The following is a 15,296-nucleotide window of genomic DNA, read 5'->3' as shown; positions in this document are numbered from 1 at the left end:
AGGAAGGATCAAAGAAAAGAAAGAAAAGCGAAATCCAGCAACGACCAGACATCACCTACTACCCACCGGGTTACTTACCAGAATCTTTCACCAACCACAGAATCATCTAAATTCCAACAAGTTAAGGAGACCTTAAGAGACCAAAGGAGAGACGGAGGAAAGGAAGGAAGGACAGACGAAGCAGAGTGAGATCCACAGACACCAGACTCCACCGATTCAACGACTAGAGGAAGAAGCAGATTGTGTTTGAATTTCGGTAGATGCTGGTGTGGTGGATCTGGCATGCATGAAAACCTCCACTAAAGAGGGGAGCCGTCGACCCCGGCCAGGACAGAGCAAGCACAACCCCCCAGTGCCCCCCAGGCCGCGGCAGCGCCAAGGCATAACCCCCGGGCCCCGCAGGGGCCACCGGCCGGAGAGCAAACCCAGGAGTCAGGAGCGTCCCCCACCCCAACATGGCCCGTGCCCCAAGCCCAACGCAGCACAACGGGGCACGGCAGGCCCACCACGGGCGGGCGGCACCCCCGAACCCCAGGCCCATCGGGGAAAGGTCCCGGTCGTCACGCCAGCGTACCCAGTGAAAGCTAACCCTGTTACTGAGGTCGCCAGCTCGCCGACTGGCGAACTCTACCCCTACACCGTGGATGTGACCCCAGTGTATATACCAGTGTGTGTGTGTGGTGCATTAAAATTGAGAGCAGGTGAGATGGAGCAAAGTGAAATGATATTCCCACGCTCCGATCCACCTGCTTCCCAGACGTGTCGGTGAGTGTATGTGGTCCATTAAAAAAAATAAGGGGGGCGTGGTGGCGCGGCGGGGATACAGATAGGGGACCGCGGCATATATATAAAACTCCAGTTTTTCTGCCTAATTTATGGGGGGAGCTTTGTTTTTTGTATATATTTGTTAACTGTTTTTCGAAATATATTTTTTTGTGATTAACTGTATTTTTTTCTGTCATAAAAAAATATTTTTAAAAAACTGTGGTGTTTTTTTTTCAGAAATAAAATCTGGAAATACAGTGGGGGAAAAAAATGAAAAAAAATATTTTTAAAAAACAGAGCACCAGCTTCTGCTTCTTTTTTTTTTTTTTTTACCTCTCAACTCCGAGTGACTTGTTGCATGCTTTCATAGTATTTCATAACAGTATTATCAATAAATCAGCTTTTTATGCTATCAATTTTTTTTTCACCACTGGCTTAAAAGTCAACTACATAACTAAGCGGTGGCTCCTGGAACATAAAAACAACAATAACAAAAAACGTTTTTAAAGCTGAAGTTTCCCAAGAAGAGCCATCATTCACACAGACGCTTGTCAAAGGCAACACGTCAAATAGAGGATTTTTTTTCTTCCTGCACAAGCCGTTACTCATTTCACTGCAAACAACAACACACTGTACTACAATCAACACATGAACGTACTGCACTGCCTTTAAAAGAAGTGACAAATCAGTGAGGGCTCAGTGGGCGTAACACAAGACTGATTAAATGCATGGCAGATGTGGCTTTAAATCACCTCTGGTCGGATTAAACTGCGGTTGACATGTTGAACTTTACCCCTGGTTACTTGCATGTTGTAAACACAATTAATGTAAACAAGGCAATCGATGAGTTATCTGTAGGATCTATGTGCATGAAAATGTCAGTGTTCTTGCAATGCAATAAAACCAATTGAGAGATCCTTTATCTGGCAGCAAATAATAATAACATAAATATACTACCGAAAGTCCTTGCAAAGAATTTGTAACTAAAGTGTTGCCCTGCCATCTTCTGGGATAGAGACGAGCCCTGCCACAAAAACAGCAAGAGTCTGCTTTTAATTGACGACCCCTTCCAAAAAGGTTTTGTAGTTGCCTATAGATGCCATAAGACTGCAGAGAAGCTCTACTTTTGTCTAAATGGAACTCACTTCAACATACTTCCTTGGCACCAAGATGCTACAAGTAGTTGACAAATTAACAAATTTACTCCCAAAAACGTATAAATACGTTGTATTTTAAATATTACCATGCTCCCAAAGATGTATTTATACTTTTTTTTTTTTATGTTTTTTTTATGCTAGAGCATACAGAAGGCTTTGATGCAGCCTGAAAACTGAAGAGGGATGCTTGAGGCAATGGTAGTTATGCAAAAAAGCTCTTTCCCCCACAGTTTTAAACAGATTTGATGAAACTTAGCTATATTCGAAAGCTAATTGTAAAACGGAAACAGATAGAAACATACTTTTTTTCCCTGATGAGAGAGGAGACTCTAATCTTTCTTTTGGTAGGTTCCATGTTTTTGTAGCAATATAACACAATATTCTGTAGGCCTTGCAAAATCAGTCAAAATCCAATAAAACCGCCGGGAGCGAAGGGGGTTGCTTCAGTGAAAATGGCTCGGAATGAATGAGTTAATTAATTAATTTAGCCTAAACACAAAAAAACTGCGAATATGAGAGTTTTTCAGCAAATAATGGAGGATAGGTAAAAAAAAAAATCTGCGAATAAGTGTGATTTGCAAATGCTGAACCAAGACTATGCAGGGCTTCATTGTAAATCAAAGTTACTTTAATCTATCTTAGATCAATCAGTTGTAATACTCTGTTGTTTAATGCTTTAAGAAGTGTATCGAATCCAGTTGTACCTGGAAGTAAAAGCCAAAACATTATTTTGTCTCATATTCATCTTTTGATGAAAAGCGTTGCTAAATATTTTTTTGTATGCAACAAAAATGAAGGAATTTGCCTCACTGTTCCAATAGCTTTGAAGGTCTGTGTGTGCGTGTTCTGTCACTGCTCATACTCTGTCTATTTAATCACACAAAAGGTTCTTCTCGGTAGTCTTTGCAGAAAAGGCATCACCTTGGTTGCCATGGCATCACAGAAGAGACAATTCTCAAAGAGTGAATGAAACAATGAAAATAAGATCAGTCAACTTCATTTGATGGCCAGAAGCAAGACTGAGCGAAACCCCCAAAACTGGACGGCGCTCCTCGCATGTGCTTACATTCGAGGAACAGACGAGAGTTGTTCATGTACCTTGAAATGTAATGAGTGAGGGGAGAAAGCCGAAGACGCGCGCACTGGACCAGTAGGTAGCTCGAAATAGAAGGGAGCAACTTGTCTCTATGGAAACGGTGGGTGAAACAGCACCATGAAAGACATGTAGAGAGGGCGATGAGAATGAAAAAGGCTGAGGGAAGAAGAGCGAAGATTGCAAAGTGGGCCATTTGCGCATGTATAACTGTGTGCAACGCTGTCATATCAACAGCTTACTGTTCGCATCATCAGTGAGAACATTGATTTTACTTTACTCACAACCTTTTTACCAATGGCAGGTTATGATGACACAGGATTCATTCTGATTCTGTCCGCGAATGACAGCAACATTGATGTCGTGATGGCAGAAGTGTTTGATGTAAAAACGCACCGATGTGAAACCCTTCAAAGTACAACAACGTGTCCAACCTTAGTAAGCAAGTCACACCTGGCAAATGTGTCCCTAGGGGCTGACAGTAGCATAACAATGATGTCGTTTGATCAGACAGTTGATAAGTGCTACAAAATTTTCTTTAGCAGTGCAGTGGCTTTTCTGAGTCTTTGAACACCTGAAAGGTTGTCCGATTTGGGAACTGGTCTAAATATGGATGGATTCATATAAGGGGTGAGAATCTCATGATTAGATTCCGATTTTTGGGTCTTCAATTCGATTCAGAATCGATTTTCGATTCAGGGTCGATTTTTGATTCAAAATGATTTGATTGACAATGATTTCTGCTTCAATTTATGGATGTACAAGGAATCGTCATGATCTACTCTAGTCCGACTCGCTAATGCTAATCAATGCACTTCTCGCGGCACTTTTATCACTCAAAAGAATGGCTATTCATACAGAACGCTTCAGGAATGTTTAAAGAGACGACTCTTAACATTATTCCCCAGCATATGCTCTTCCTATGTTGCAAAAAAAAACTTTTATTGGCATAACTTGATAATTACTTTTTCCTTCTACTGTGGCTACAACTTAACAGTGTATCAAAATGCGTGCAACCACACTGTCCCTAAGTGGCCAAATCGTGTACAACATGAACAGCACTCTTAATGAAGGCACACACAAACAATGTCAAGACAGTATCAAATGATTTAAGTAAAATCAATTTTGGACATTTAAAACTGATTCTGAATCGTACTAAACAAGAATTGTGATTCTCATGAGAATCAATTTTTTGGCACACCCCTAATTAATATGCTTCTAAAATCACCCACTATTATCTCTGAAACAGTCTTAAAGAGGAAGTTATTTTACGAGTAGTACAAAGCTTTGCTACACAATTCCTCACCCTTGCTTTGACCTTTTCAGGCATCACGACCGTGCTGACCATGACCACATTGAGCACAGTGGCCCGGAATTCCCTGCCTCGGGTCTCCTATGTGACGGCGATGGACCTGTTTGTCACCGTCTGCTTCCTGTTCGTCTTTGCCGCTATGATCGAGTATGCTATGCTCAACTACTGCTCTTCTAGTATACGCAGACCCCCAGCGAGAATGCAAAAAATGGTAAGCCACTTATTCATTCCGGTCAAAAGCCAAAGTTCCTCTTTAGGTTCATGCAGTATTCATAACAACAAATCTACTTTGTAAAGTAGAGTAAACCTTTTTATCAAGAGAAATGATGCTCCAAGGAGTTCTGACTTCACTACTGGAGTCTGTGCTGAGGAATTGGACCCATCTGTCTGATCATAAGGGGTCAATTGCTTAATTATCTATTCATGTTTGCCCGATCAAATATTCCAGATGTGTTTGTGATTAATTTAGTCTGTGGCGTTTTTCTGTGAAAAATCAGTACTCAGAAAAGAAACTATTGAGCGCTCGATGAGGCTGTCTCTTTGTATGTATACAAAGTGCATCATGTCTAGTGTTTTCAAAGGTGCATGTCTTTATGAGCTAAAGTGTGCCGCTTGAGAACCTTCCTTGCCGTCACCCAAAGAGCGCTAGAAGCTTTGCGTGGGAGTTCTCAAGGCTGCTGCACCTGTCACCATTGATTCCGTGGCAGAGCACATATCTACTTGTCAAGCTGCTGTTGCCATTCGGATAGGGAAACTCGGGGCTCACGGCTAATAACCACTTTTTATTTTCGACGGAACCCGTCACACAAAGTTGAGCTCGAGCAACACGTTTGATAAACCTGTAGCTGTGGTGCCTGTAAACGTGTGTGATTTGGTCCTTGCAGGGCAGGGCATGAAATATCAACACTCCCTTTAACCCATTAAGGCCGGGAGCGCATTACCGTGTTTCTAGAGCTCTCTAGCAATCTTCTCCCTTTAAAGCCGATGGAATGCAACAGAATGTTCACGAGAGGGTGACGTGGACCTCATAGAATGTCTTGGAATTTTATTCAAGCATTCATGGCTGACGCAGATTCGCGGGAGTTATGAAATAAATGACGCCGATTGACGACGGCGCGGGAAAAATTCGAATCAGTGTAACCAGTCGACAGTGACATGTTAAGAAATATGTTTGTAGATAATGAGGATGTTGAAAATTTCAACGGAATGGACGCCAAATAATTACCACGAGGTTATTACAAGTGTTGAAGGTAAATATACCCGCACATGTCACACAGTTGTTTGTTGATTTAAAAACAAAATATATTGAAGGTTTATAATAATAAATTTAGGTTTGAAATGTTTTTGGAATTATGTTTCTATCTGCTTCAGGACCTTGAGATATTAATGATTTAGTAGGCATGTTTCCGTTTTCTGATTGGTTCATCTATGAACTCTAAACAGGTCAATTCTTGAACTTCTGTAAAAATTGACACATTTCTCTCTCCCTCTACAGGCATATTCGTCCTTCAGCACGGGTCGGCCCCCTCGTCGGCACATGATGCCCACAGGCAACGCTCTTTTCTGGCAGGACTATGACGACGACTGCCTGGACCAGTGCCTGGATGGCAAAGATTGCAAGAGTTTCTTCTGCTGCTACGAGGAATGTAAAGAAGGTGGCTGGAAGAAAGGACGCATCCACGTCAACATCCGTGAACTGGATTCCTACTCTCGGGTATTCTTCCCGACTTCTTTCTTGCTCTTCAACATTGTTTACTGGGTCAGCTACCTCTACCTCTAGTCACACTCTTGACGTGGAGCATTTCAGCTTTTGGATTTGACATGTTGCCTCTGGAGTTGAGGAAGAGCCGTTGTTCTCAAACTGGAACGGACCGGTCCTTTTCCGGACTCGAAGCAGACCGCAGACATCTGGGTGGCAATGTATTTTGGTCCACAATGTGGCAGAGCACCCACAGTGCCTTCTTTAGAAAGGGTGCGCAAGGCCACAGCAGCGTTGTTGTTTTTATTAGCTCATCCATCACGCCGCCGCATGCCAATTTTTTTTTACTCCCTGATGAAACCAGCATGGTTCTCACTACAGGAAATGGTAGGACGCACACCATACATTTTGTGGTACTTTACAAGTACAGTAGTTGTTAATAGTAACAAAATGCTACTGGAATCATTGGTATTGTTTTTGGAAAACCCGAGTAGACAATGCAGTTTACATTAAAGGGACGCACAAGAGCTGCATAACTACAAAGGGATCTTGACCCAAACAGCTATGTTTTGTAGTAGTACTATGAAGTCCATCCATTCAGTTCCACTAGATCAAGTTATATATACATGAAGATTTTTTGGTCACATATGAAAAACTAAAGGGAATTTCTGATGCCCTGCCATTTGCTAAGTTGCCTCTCGTGCCGGGCCAGCGACAACCGAGGTGCTGTAAAATACATACAGTGCATATTGTGGTCCAATGTAGGCCACGAAAAAGAGAGTGTTGAAAAATGGATGAGGCTGGATGGTTAGGGATGGAGTCGCTCAAACAGTCACCGTAATGTAAAATTGATGCCACATAAGGAGGCATATGGACACACGTGAAACCCAGGCTTAACTTTACTGTTGTGCTTTTTGAAGTTATTTGGCTTTGTAGAACACGCACACACACAAGCTTCTCTCAGTTTGTGTATGTGTGGTGAGAGTATGTGACTGTTTCCTTTTTCATGTCATACATCTGGAATGTATGTAGGCTGCTAGCGAGTTCCAGTTTGTAAGCTTACTACGTATTCAGCAGGCCTCTGAACAAGTTTGTGTCCAATCCAGAGGTACTGTACGTACAGTAGTTAGTAGAAAGGCCCATTTGATGGGAGGTGTTGACGTCGTGTGCTGACTTTTGTCTTTTGACCCAAAAACTCCCCCACCTCTGATTTTTCTACTACACTTTATAAGTGTCTGAGTCCATCGAGATAGTCTAATAAAAAAGTAAATCACTATTTTTAAATGGATCAGTGTTTACAAAGCCGCTTTGAAATCTGAGTACTGAACTATGGTCAGCATTGGCGACCTCCTCACACTTATTAAAAATAATAATAAAATAGATGACATTGTATTACAATAAATGTATTCTTCTCACTTCCACCTCTCATTTTAATATACAATAATTTGGGTAGGAAAAAGCCAGACTGATCATGGATCAGTACTCCCCAGAAGAAATATTTTATCTTTTAACTAGACAATAAGTATGTTTTTCTAGTGTGTGGTTCATTGCTTGTATAAATAAATGCTGTTTTGGTCAAGTAGTACTGTGATGTGTCTGTGTGAGAACAAAACATTTGACTTCATAATAAGGCCATCTGAAAATAGGGTTTAGGCGCGTCCAAACAAAGTAGACAACAAGTGATAGTAAAGAATTAGAACACAAGAATTAGAACACAACATAGACCAATATAGTTTGCCATACTTCCCATTGAAATATCTATCCAATAGAGTTATTGGGGCAGAGAGGAGGGCCAATTTTTATTTATTTTTTGCTGCGGACCTAAATTTTACTCCTTTTTTTTCGCCATCATTTGTAATTATGCACAATAATGAAATGATCATGAATGAATTAAGAACAGTTTGTAATGTAAAATGTCTTTATTGTGAGGTAAACATGATTAATATGTTATCTATTATAAAATTAAACTACATCATATAAGTTAGTTAGGGTTATATTACTTTAAGTTATTGTATACATTATATAATAACTTGGTTAACGTACTTAGACCTAAAAATAAGGTAGGGGGGGCTTCATAGACACTGAGATCATCTCTGGTCCTGGCATTTATTACAGTTTCATTCATCTTACATCGCAGTCTGGCATAACACTCTTTGCAAACTGGGTTCATTATACAATTGCTGAAACATTTACGGGGGTTCCCTACATCAGTGGTTCTCAAATCGGGGTATGTGAAAACACATCAGGGGGCACATGGAATTTTAAAATATATTTAAAAAGTAGCATACATGCAAGAAACCATCTTGTTTTTTGTTTTGTTTTTCAGTTTCTGCTTTTATTTAAAGTTAACTGAATTGTTTGTTTTGAAAACCAACCTTTCCATGATCCAAAAGGAGGACATGTTATGATAATTATTGCACAATTATTTATTTACCATTAAGACAATTACTTCTTTTTTTGATTTTTTGACCAAAACATAGTGAGACTGTGGCCAAAGTTAAAACCAGTTCCACAGTGTACATCACTGGGAAAAAAAAGTTGAGTACCTGTGCCCTACATGATCCTAATCTAGCTAGTTTAGGGCTAAATTGCTAACTTTAGGATAATGTTACATTTCATAACATTAGCCTTGTTATGATTGGTGTCCTGTCTTGCTTGTTAGGTTTTGTTTGCACCTGTACTCGACATCCTGTTCCCTTGTGTCATCCAATCATCTCCCCCAGCCACTTGTGTCTTGTCCAGGTGTCTCTCGTTGTCTCGTCAGTTGGCTTGTATTTAGTTCCCTGGTTTCGTTCGGTCTTGGTTGGATCATTCTGTCACGATGGGGGAGATGATTGGATGACACAAGGGAACAGGATGACGAGTACAGGAGCAAACAAAATCTAACAAGCAAGACAGGACACCAATCATAACAAGCCTAGCCGAAACGCACAATTTAACTATAATGTATTGGTGACAAAAACCTCCTCCGTACAGTGATATTGCCAGTAGTTTTAAAGTTAACAATGATTTTTTTGGAAACAACTTGAAAACTGACCTGTGAATTATGTTTTTATTGTATGTACAGTATGTTCAAACCGCCCGCATGCCGTCACTCACTGGAAAGACGTTTATTTCTGTCTCACTCATATTTAGGATTATCGCGCAGGAGACAGAGCAACCTGTCAATCAAGTAGAGTGCCGTTGGCACCTTCGTGTTAGCAATAGATTCCTCTTCATGACCCGCCCTACTCATTCTCTGAAAGGCACATCAGTTCTCATGCCTTTAATTAACCAATAAGACCGCAAGTGCAGGCCAGCCAGTTAGAGGCAGCGGAGGGTGGGTTATGGCCACTCATCTATATACTACTACATAGCCGATAGCAGAGCCGATCCAGTAATATATACAGATCAGTGGTCATGGCTGAATGGTGCGCAAAAACTGCGCATTCAGGAGGATTCAGTAGTGGGTAGAAGCAAAATTGAGCATTTAGAAGTGGGTAGACACAAAACCGACTGAAAAGGAAGTGGATATACGACGTATACCCGCGTACACCCTGGACTACACCACTGGTTTGCTCTATATTATTTATTTGGTTCTAACTAACATAAGTATGAGATTCATTTTTTTTTTAATCATTTGCAGTTTAATACATTCTGTAGAAACTTTATTTGGACGTACGTTGCCATTTATCTACGTCGCAACGCATTCAGTGCGTAGTGACATATAACGGCGGCTGGCTCTCTGCCGAGCAACGCTACGAGGCTTAACTTGTTTTCTTTATAGACAATTCACATTGCTCGGCAGAGAGCTTGCCGCCATTCTACGTCACTAAATAAAAATAACAATAGCAGCGTACGTCCAAAAAAAATTTCTACAAAATGTCTTCAACTGGAAATGTTTTTTGGAAAATGAATCTCATAGTCGTGTTAGTAACAACCAAATAAATAATATAGAGCAAACTTGTTATGACAGTTGGGGTTCCTTTTAAAGATTACTGGCCTTTCTTTAGCAATTGATCCATTGTTTACGTTTGGTTCCATAGCGAAATTAAATTCTTAAAGTTCCATAAGAAATTGTGATGGGATGTTTTAAAAGGGACCCAAAAAAACCGTAATTTGCTGTTTTTACTTTCTGTTGAGGTACATTAGTTGTCCTGCCCTGGGAAAACTCATGTGAAATGCTAATTACAAGACACAGGATGTGATCATTGTCAAAATTGGAAAGTCTTGCTTATTCGAAAATGTGTGGTGTTCAACCTGACGGATTGAGGAGGTGAAATTGAGCCCAAAAAAGTGAGAATGCAGTACATAATGTATGGACCGAATTCACATTCATATAAGGCATAATCTAAGTTTTAACACAGTTTTCATACTATGTCCACAGTATATGTAGGGAAATGTTTTTTTTCAAAAGTTTCGAGGCATTATTCATTTGACTACTTTATTGTCTACTGTATATTTTCCAGCATATTGCATCACATTTATTGTGACTTTGAAGCTTCCACAGTATTTGTTGTGCTTTTTTCCATTGATGGATGGTTGGATAAATTCTACTTGACATTGGTACCTTCGAAGTGATTGATTGGCTGCTTCCTCCAAAAAGGCAACCACACATCATCACACCATCCTTCCTGTTGATTGGCAACATTGTGACTTCTTCCACCTGCGCTGCTTTCTTTCAGTCCGATTGATTACTGTCAAAATGAACAAAAAATAATACATATACAATATGTTCATATCAAAAATTATTAAAAAAAACAATTGGATAATCATCTATTAACATCATTCTATTTTTTTCTTCTTACATTACTTTTGATTTCATATAGCGCTTTTCTCTGCATACTGTCGAGTGTAGAAGAAAGTGGGATCCTGTCAACACAGCAAACTGTTTAGAAAATTTCGAGGCTCCTTTCTGGAGACAAATGAAATATTTAGGCCTCATACTCGATCTCTGAAGCCATTCCGGATGAATTTTTTTCTGAATGCACACTGCCTTTCTCCGTCTCTTTGTATTTTTGTCACAGGCGTGCGCCACAAACATACGTTGTTTGTCTGCGTACTCTGCACTGCAGCTAATCTGTCGGAGCCAGACACCCCGCAGACTGTATTTATATCCCAATCAGATAGCTATTCAGCTTTTCCCTCTTCCCACGCTTTCTGCTTTTGTTTTTGTGGGAGTGCTACATAAATCATTGCGAGATCTGCATTGTAGTGCAAGCAAGCAGGTGATGAATCTCCACACTAGTGATTATTCCGAAAGTCGCTACTACCTTCCCCTGAACTGAATTATCTATTTAATAACTCACCTAACAACCAATGTTGCAAACTATGGTGTGTTCAAAGCCCCATCAATTTTTCACATAGCAGTAACTCGCGTGGATTATTTGGATCCGCGGCGTACTACATCGATGTAGTTTGCCCAGGAAGCTTCATCCGTTGAACGGGTAAGTCAAAGATACGCGCGATCACCCACGTCTTGACAAATGTCTTATCGCAAAGCTAATGCTACTCCACATGCTACCAAGTACTTCCTTGTCTACTGTGAGCTTCTCCAACATTGTGGATCTCCTCTGATCAAAGCTACTGTTGCCATCTACTGGCAACCACATTTCATTACAATATTTTTTAAGCTCCATACTTGCCGGGGACGTGCATTAGCTTGTTCTACGTCCAGCGCATAAAAAAAAATGCAAAACCAGAGTTAATTCGTGGATGGCGCTGAGCGCTTAGATTAAAAACCGAGTTAATTCGTGGATGGCAATGAATGAGTTAAGGTGGCACCAAACACATGTTTTTTGCCCGCAAATCAAGCCTTAAACAAACATGTTGTAAAATATAAAAAATAATGACGAGGACATGTAGACAGTATTTGTAGACAACAGTTTATCAGCAAAAAAAGTTGTATGAAGTGTTGAGTTCTCCTTAAACAGCTGACCTGGTGGAACGGGACGTGGTGGCCAGGATACTGAGATCTGGGTTTCCTTGCTTAGCTATAAGTTTAAGTGGATGGAAATCTAGATGTATCCTAAGGGTCTCCAACCTTTTTGAAACTAAAAGTTACTTATTGGGTAAAATGCAAAGGGCCTACCAGTTACATACACACTTCTGAAAGAGCAAATCATATCATCGTTACACGTAGCTAGCTTGTCTCCACAAACACTGGTCATGCGTGACAATACTGACCTATGAACTTTTTTTTGGGTGCTATTTCCAAATTTACACCAATGCAAGTGTGACTTAAAAGGAATAGCAATATTAAAATAAAAATGTGACGTATCTCACTGATGAGCTATTATTAGACCAGGCATGCATGTGCACTATGTTGGTGACCCCTCATGTATCCATTACGCTATAGTACATATTCTGTTAACACAGGTGAGCAGGGCACAACTAGACAAACACCCACTGACACTCACATTCATACCCGCGGCCCCAAATCCCTGCCTATGAGTAATTTAGGTTTTCACTTAATTTGCATGTTTTTGTAATTCAAGAGGAAGGCGGAGTATCTGAAGAAAACCACGAAGCAAGTAGACCTTCAAAGGCAAGGCAGCTTTATTTCTATAGCACAAAAGGCAACGCAATGTGCTTCACACAACCAAAGACAAACAGAAAGAGACACAACACCTACAAGCATCAACAAACACAACAGTTAATTACATTCAGAAGCAAAGCAGAGAAAACCAAAGTAGCTTATAAAAATTACTTAAAGAACACACGTTACATTAGGGGTGTTAGAAAAAATAGATTCTGCAATATATCGGGATATTACAGTGCGCAATTCTCGAATCGATTCTATATGCGGCCGAATCTATTTTCAAACATAATTTTTTAATGGGAATATTCAACAAAATGTCTTACTTAGCGTTAGGATTCACACATTAAGCATGGAAGAATGTTATATTAATGGAACATTAAGCCTTAAAATTGTATTTCAGTGCTGTTCAAACATGAAACAGACTGCAACCTGTTTGTTAAATGCACTTTTCAGATATACAAATGCATTTTCATACAAATCTTACAGTGTACAAGTACACGTTTACAGATTAGTATTTTCGAAATTTGAGTCAAAAAAAATTGCAATCAGCAATTTATAGATTCGTATCGAATCGAATTGTGACCTATGAATCGTGATACGAATCGAATCGCCAAGGTACTACGCAATTCACACCCCTACGTTACATACACTGACAATGTTAAAGCACATATACAAAAAATCTTAAAAACATTTAAAAGTAAAGAAATAAGAGTAGTTTTGTAAAATAACTAAATGCATTTTTTTTCTTTTTAATTGGTTAAATAATGTTTAGAAGACCTTAATCAAAGGTAGAGAGAAAAACTAGCACTTCACTTCTGTTGGCAGCTTATTCCATTTGTGTACAGCACAACAGCTAAATGCAGCTTCACCATGTTTACTCTGACCTCTGGGTTCCACTAATTGACCCGGGTCTACAGATCTCAGAGCCCTACTGGGTTTGCATTCAATTAGCATTTCTTTAATGCATTCAGCACCAAAATCATGCAGTAATCTATAAAGTCTATTCTACAGCTGACTGGGAGCCAGTTTAAAGTCTTAAGAATAGTGTATATACACCAGTAAAGGCCATACAAAATTGAACTGTATGTTCTGTTAGTCAGACTTTTAGCCTTTAAAACAGGTTATAATGCCCTTCAGACCACTTGTTGTTCATAGGTACGTTGCACACACAATCATAGGTCACATGAATTATGCATGTGGCGTTAAATGGAAATTGGGACATTTGTTGTACTAGATGTTTTTTTTTCTTCCTGATTGAAGTCAGTGAGGCGTAGGAGTGGTGAATTTCTCACAGCTGGAGTCCCACATGCCAGCCATGAGTCGTACATGGCCTTTTTCCCACAAAATCCCACCAAAACAAACGGGTTCAACACTGGCACCGTCATGAAAACCAGCAGAATGTTTCCTTTCCCGTTTGATCAACAAATGTCATAAAATATGAACTATTATAACAGTCGACATCACCTTCCACTTTGGTCATTTTCTAAATGTATATGACGAACTTTAGTTGCTGTCTCATTCCATTCTCATGACTGCTTCTTGGAATGACGCTGAAGTGGCTTGTTATGCTTCTCTTATCCACAGCATCATGTCAAATTGGATAATTAATCTACCAGAATTGTGATCTACTGTCACCGAACAAAAATTGCGCCAGACTTATTCTATAATTGAAGAGACTGCACGTCTCCAATTTCCTGGAACGTGTTGGGCTACACGATGTATGTGGTGGTCAGCATGAAAGAGGAAACGATGGGAAGTCGACAACAGCCATTACCATAATTGGATTTAATTTAGGCCTGCGTCTCTGGTTTGTGATAGTGACCTTTTTTAGTATGGCACCTCCTGACACCCAATCTCACAGCTCTGTCTGACAAAATGTTTCTCTGCCATACCTGTCCTTGGCATTGGGGGGGTTAGACCATTAACCACTATTGTTAATAACACGCGTGTACACCAAGTCCATTTAGTCTTTGGCACGTTTATTCACCATAACAAATCTCAGTGATGTGATGCAAATGATGGAATTGAAGAGGTATATTTTCTACATTAAAGTCAAGAATTGGATGTAGCAGGTGAACCATTTCTCATCTTCCCCATCTTCACTGATACCACTGGCCTTGGGCCTTTAATTCCTCATCTATTCTTATCTCCTTATTAGATCATTAGATACTGCGGCAGTAAAGAAAATTTCAAAACCTGCAGCTAGAGTTTTAACCTGCATTTTATTTGCCCACTCAAATGACTTGTCTTGTTTGGATGTCTGCATCTGAAAGATATCTAATCTGTTGCAGGACATCCTCTTTCTCTTGCTGTCACTACAGTAAATATCCCGAGGAAGTGAAAGTGTCCCCGAATTTTTCTCATCATAAGAACATACACCATTTCCCACCATTTTATTGCTGATGGTTAGGAAAAGAAAATGTTTGCCTCGTAAAGATGTTGATTTGCAGTGAGTGCTAATGTCAACCCATTGCATAGACAGTGAAGAAAATGATTAAGTTTGGACTGTCAGCATAGCACAATGTAAAATACAATAATCTCCTGTAATACAGACGGTTTGGAACGATAATGATAAACCAAGATGGGAAGATGGCAAACAATTGACAATGTCGCACTGCCTCCCATCTGTCTTTCTCCTTGACAAGAGGACAATTTACCCATAATGCACTAGGCTTCCTCTCCATTTCTATTTGTTGCTATCTTACCTTTTTCCTCTTTTTCTGCCTCCTGCGCTGGAGACAACAATGCTA

The 15,296-nt window shown here is 40.0% G+C and overlaps 1 protein-coding gene and 1 long non-coding RNA gene across 3 annotated transcripts in view; one reads left to right on the top strand and one right to left on the bottom strand.

Annotated features, from left to right (window-relative positions):
- LOC144038463 (gamma-aminobutyric acid receptor subunit gamma-3-like) overlaps window positions 1-7,608 on the top strand; it is an 82,537-nt gene extending 74,929 nt beyond the window's left edge. For both annotated transcript variants that reach the window (XM_077551006.1, XM_077550998.1), the window contains 2 exons: window positions 4,342-4,538; window positions 5,823-7,608. In XM_077551006.1, coding sequence (XP_077407132.1) covers window positions 4,342-4,538; window positions 5,823-6,107 — 482 coding nt within the window. In that variant the 3' untranslated portion in view covers window positions 6,108-7,608. The remainder of the gene's footprint in view (window positions 1-4,341; window positions 4,539-5,822) is intronic.
- A 386-nt stretch (window positions 7,609-7,994) lies between these two features.
- LOC144035206 (uncharacterized) lies at window positions 7,995-11,527 on the bottom strand. Its single transcript, XR_013288390.1, has 3 exons — window positions 11,315-11,527; window positions 10,576-10,702; window positions 7,995-8,839 (listed from the first exon to the last, which is right to left on the bottom strand). It is a non-coding gene; the product is annotated as an uncharacterized LOC144035206 (long non-coding RNA).
- Window positions 11,528-15,296: the final 3,769 nt, after the last annotated feature.

This window comes from Vanacampus margaritifer, chromosome 1 (assembly GCF_051991255.1).
Source record: "Vanacampus margaritifer isolate UIUO_Vmar chromosome 1, RoL_Vmar_1.0, whole genome shotgun sequence".
In the NCBI taxonomy this organism is placed as follows: Eukaryota; Metazoa; Chordata; class Actinopteri; order Syngnathiformes; family Syngnathidae; genus Vanacampus; species Vanacampus margaritifer.
This window is presented reverse-complemented; position numbering and strand designations above follow the sequence as displayed.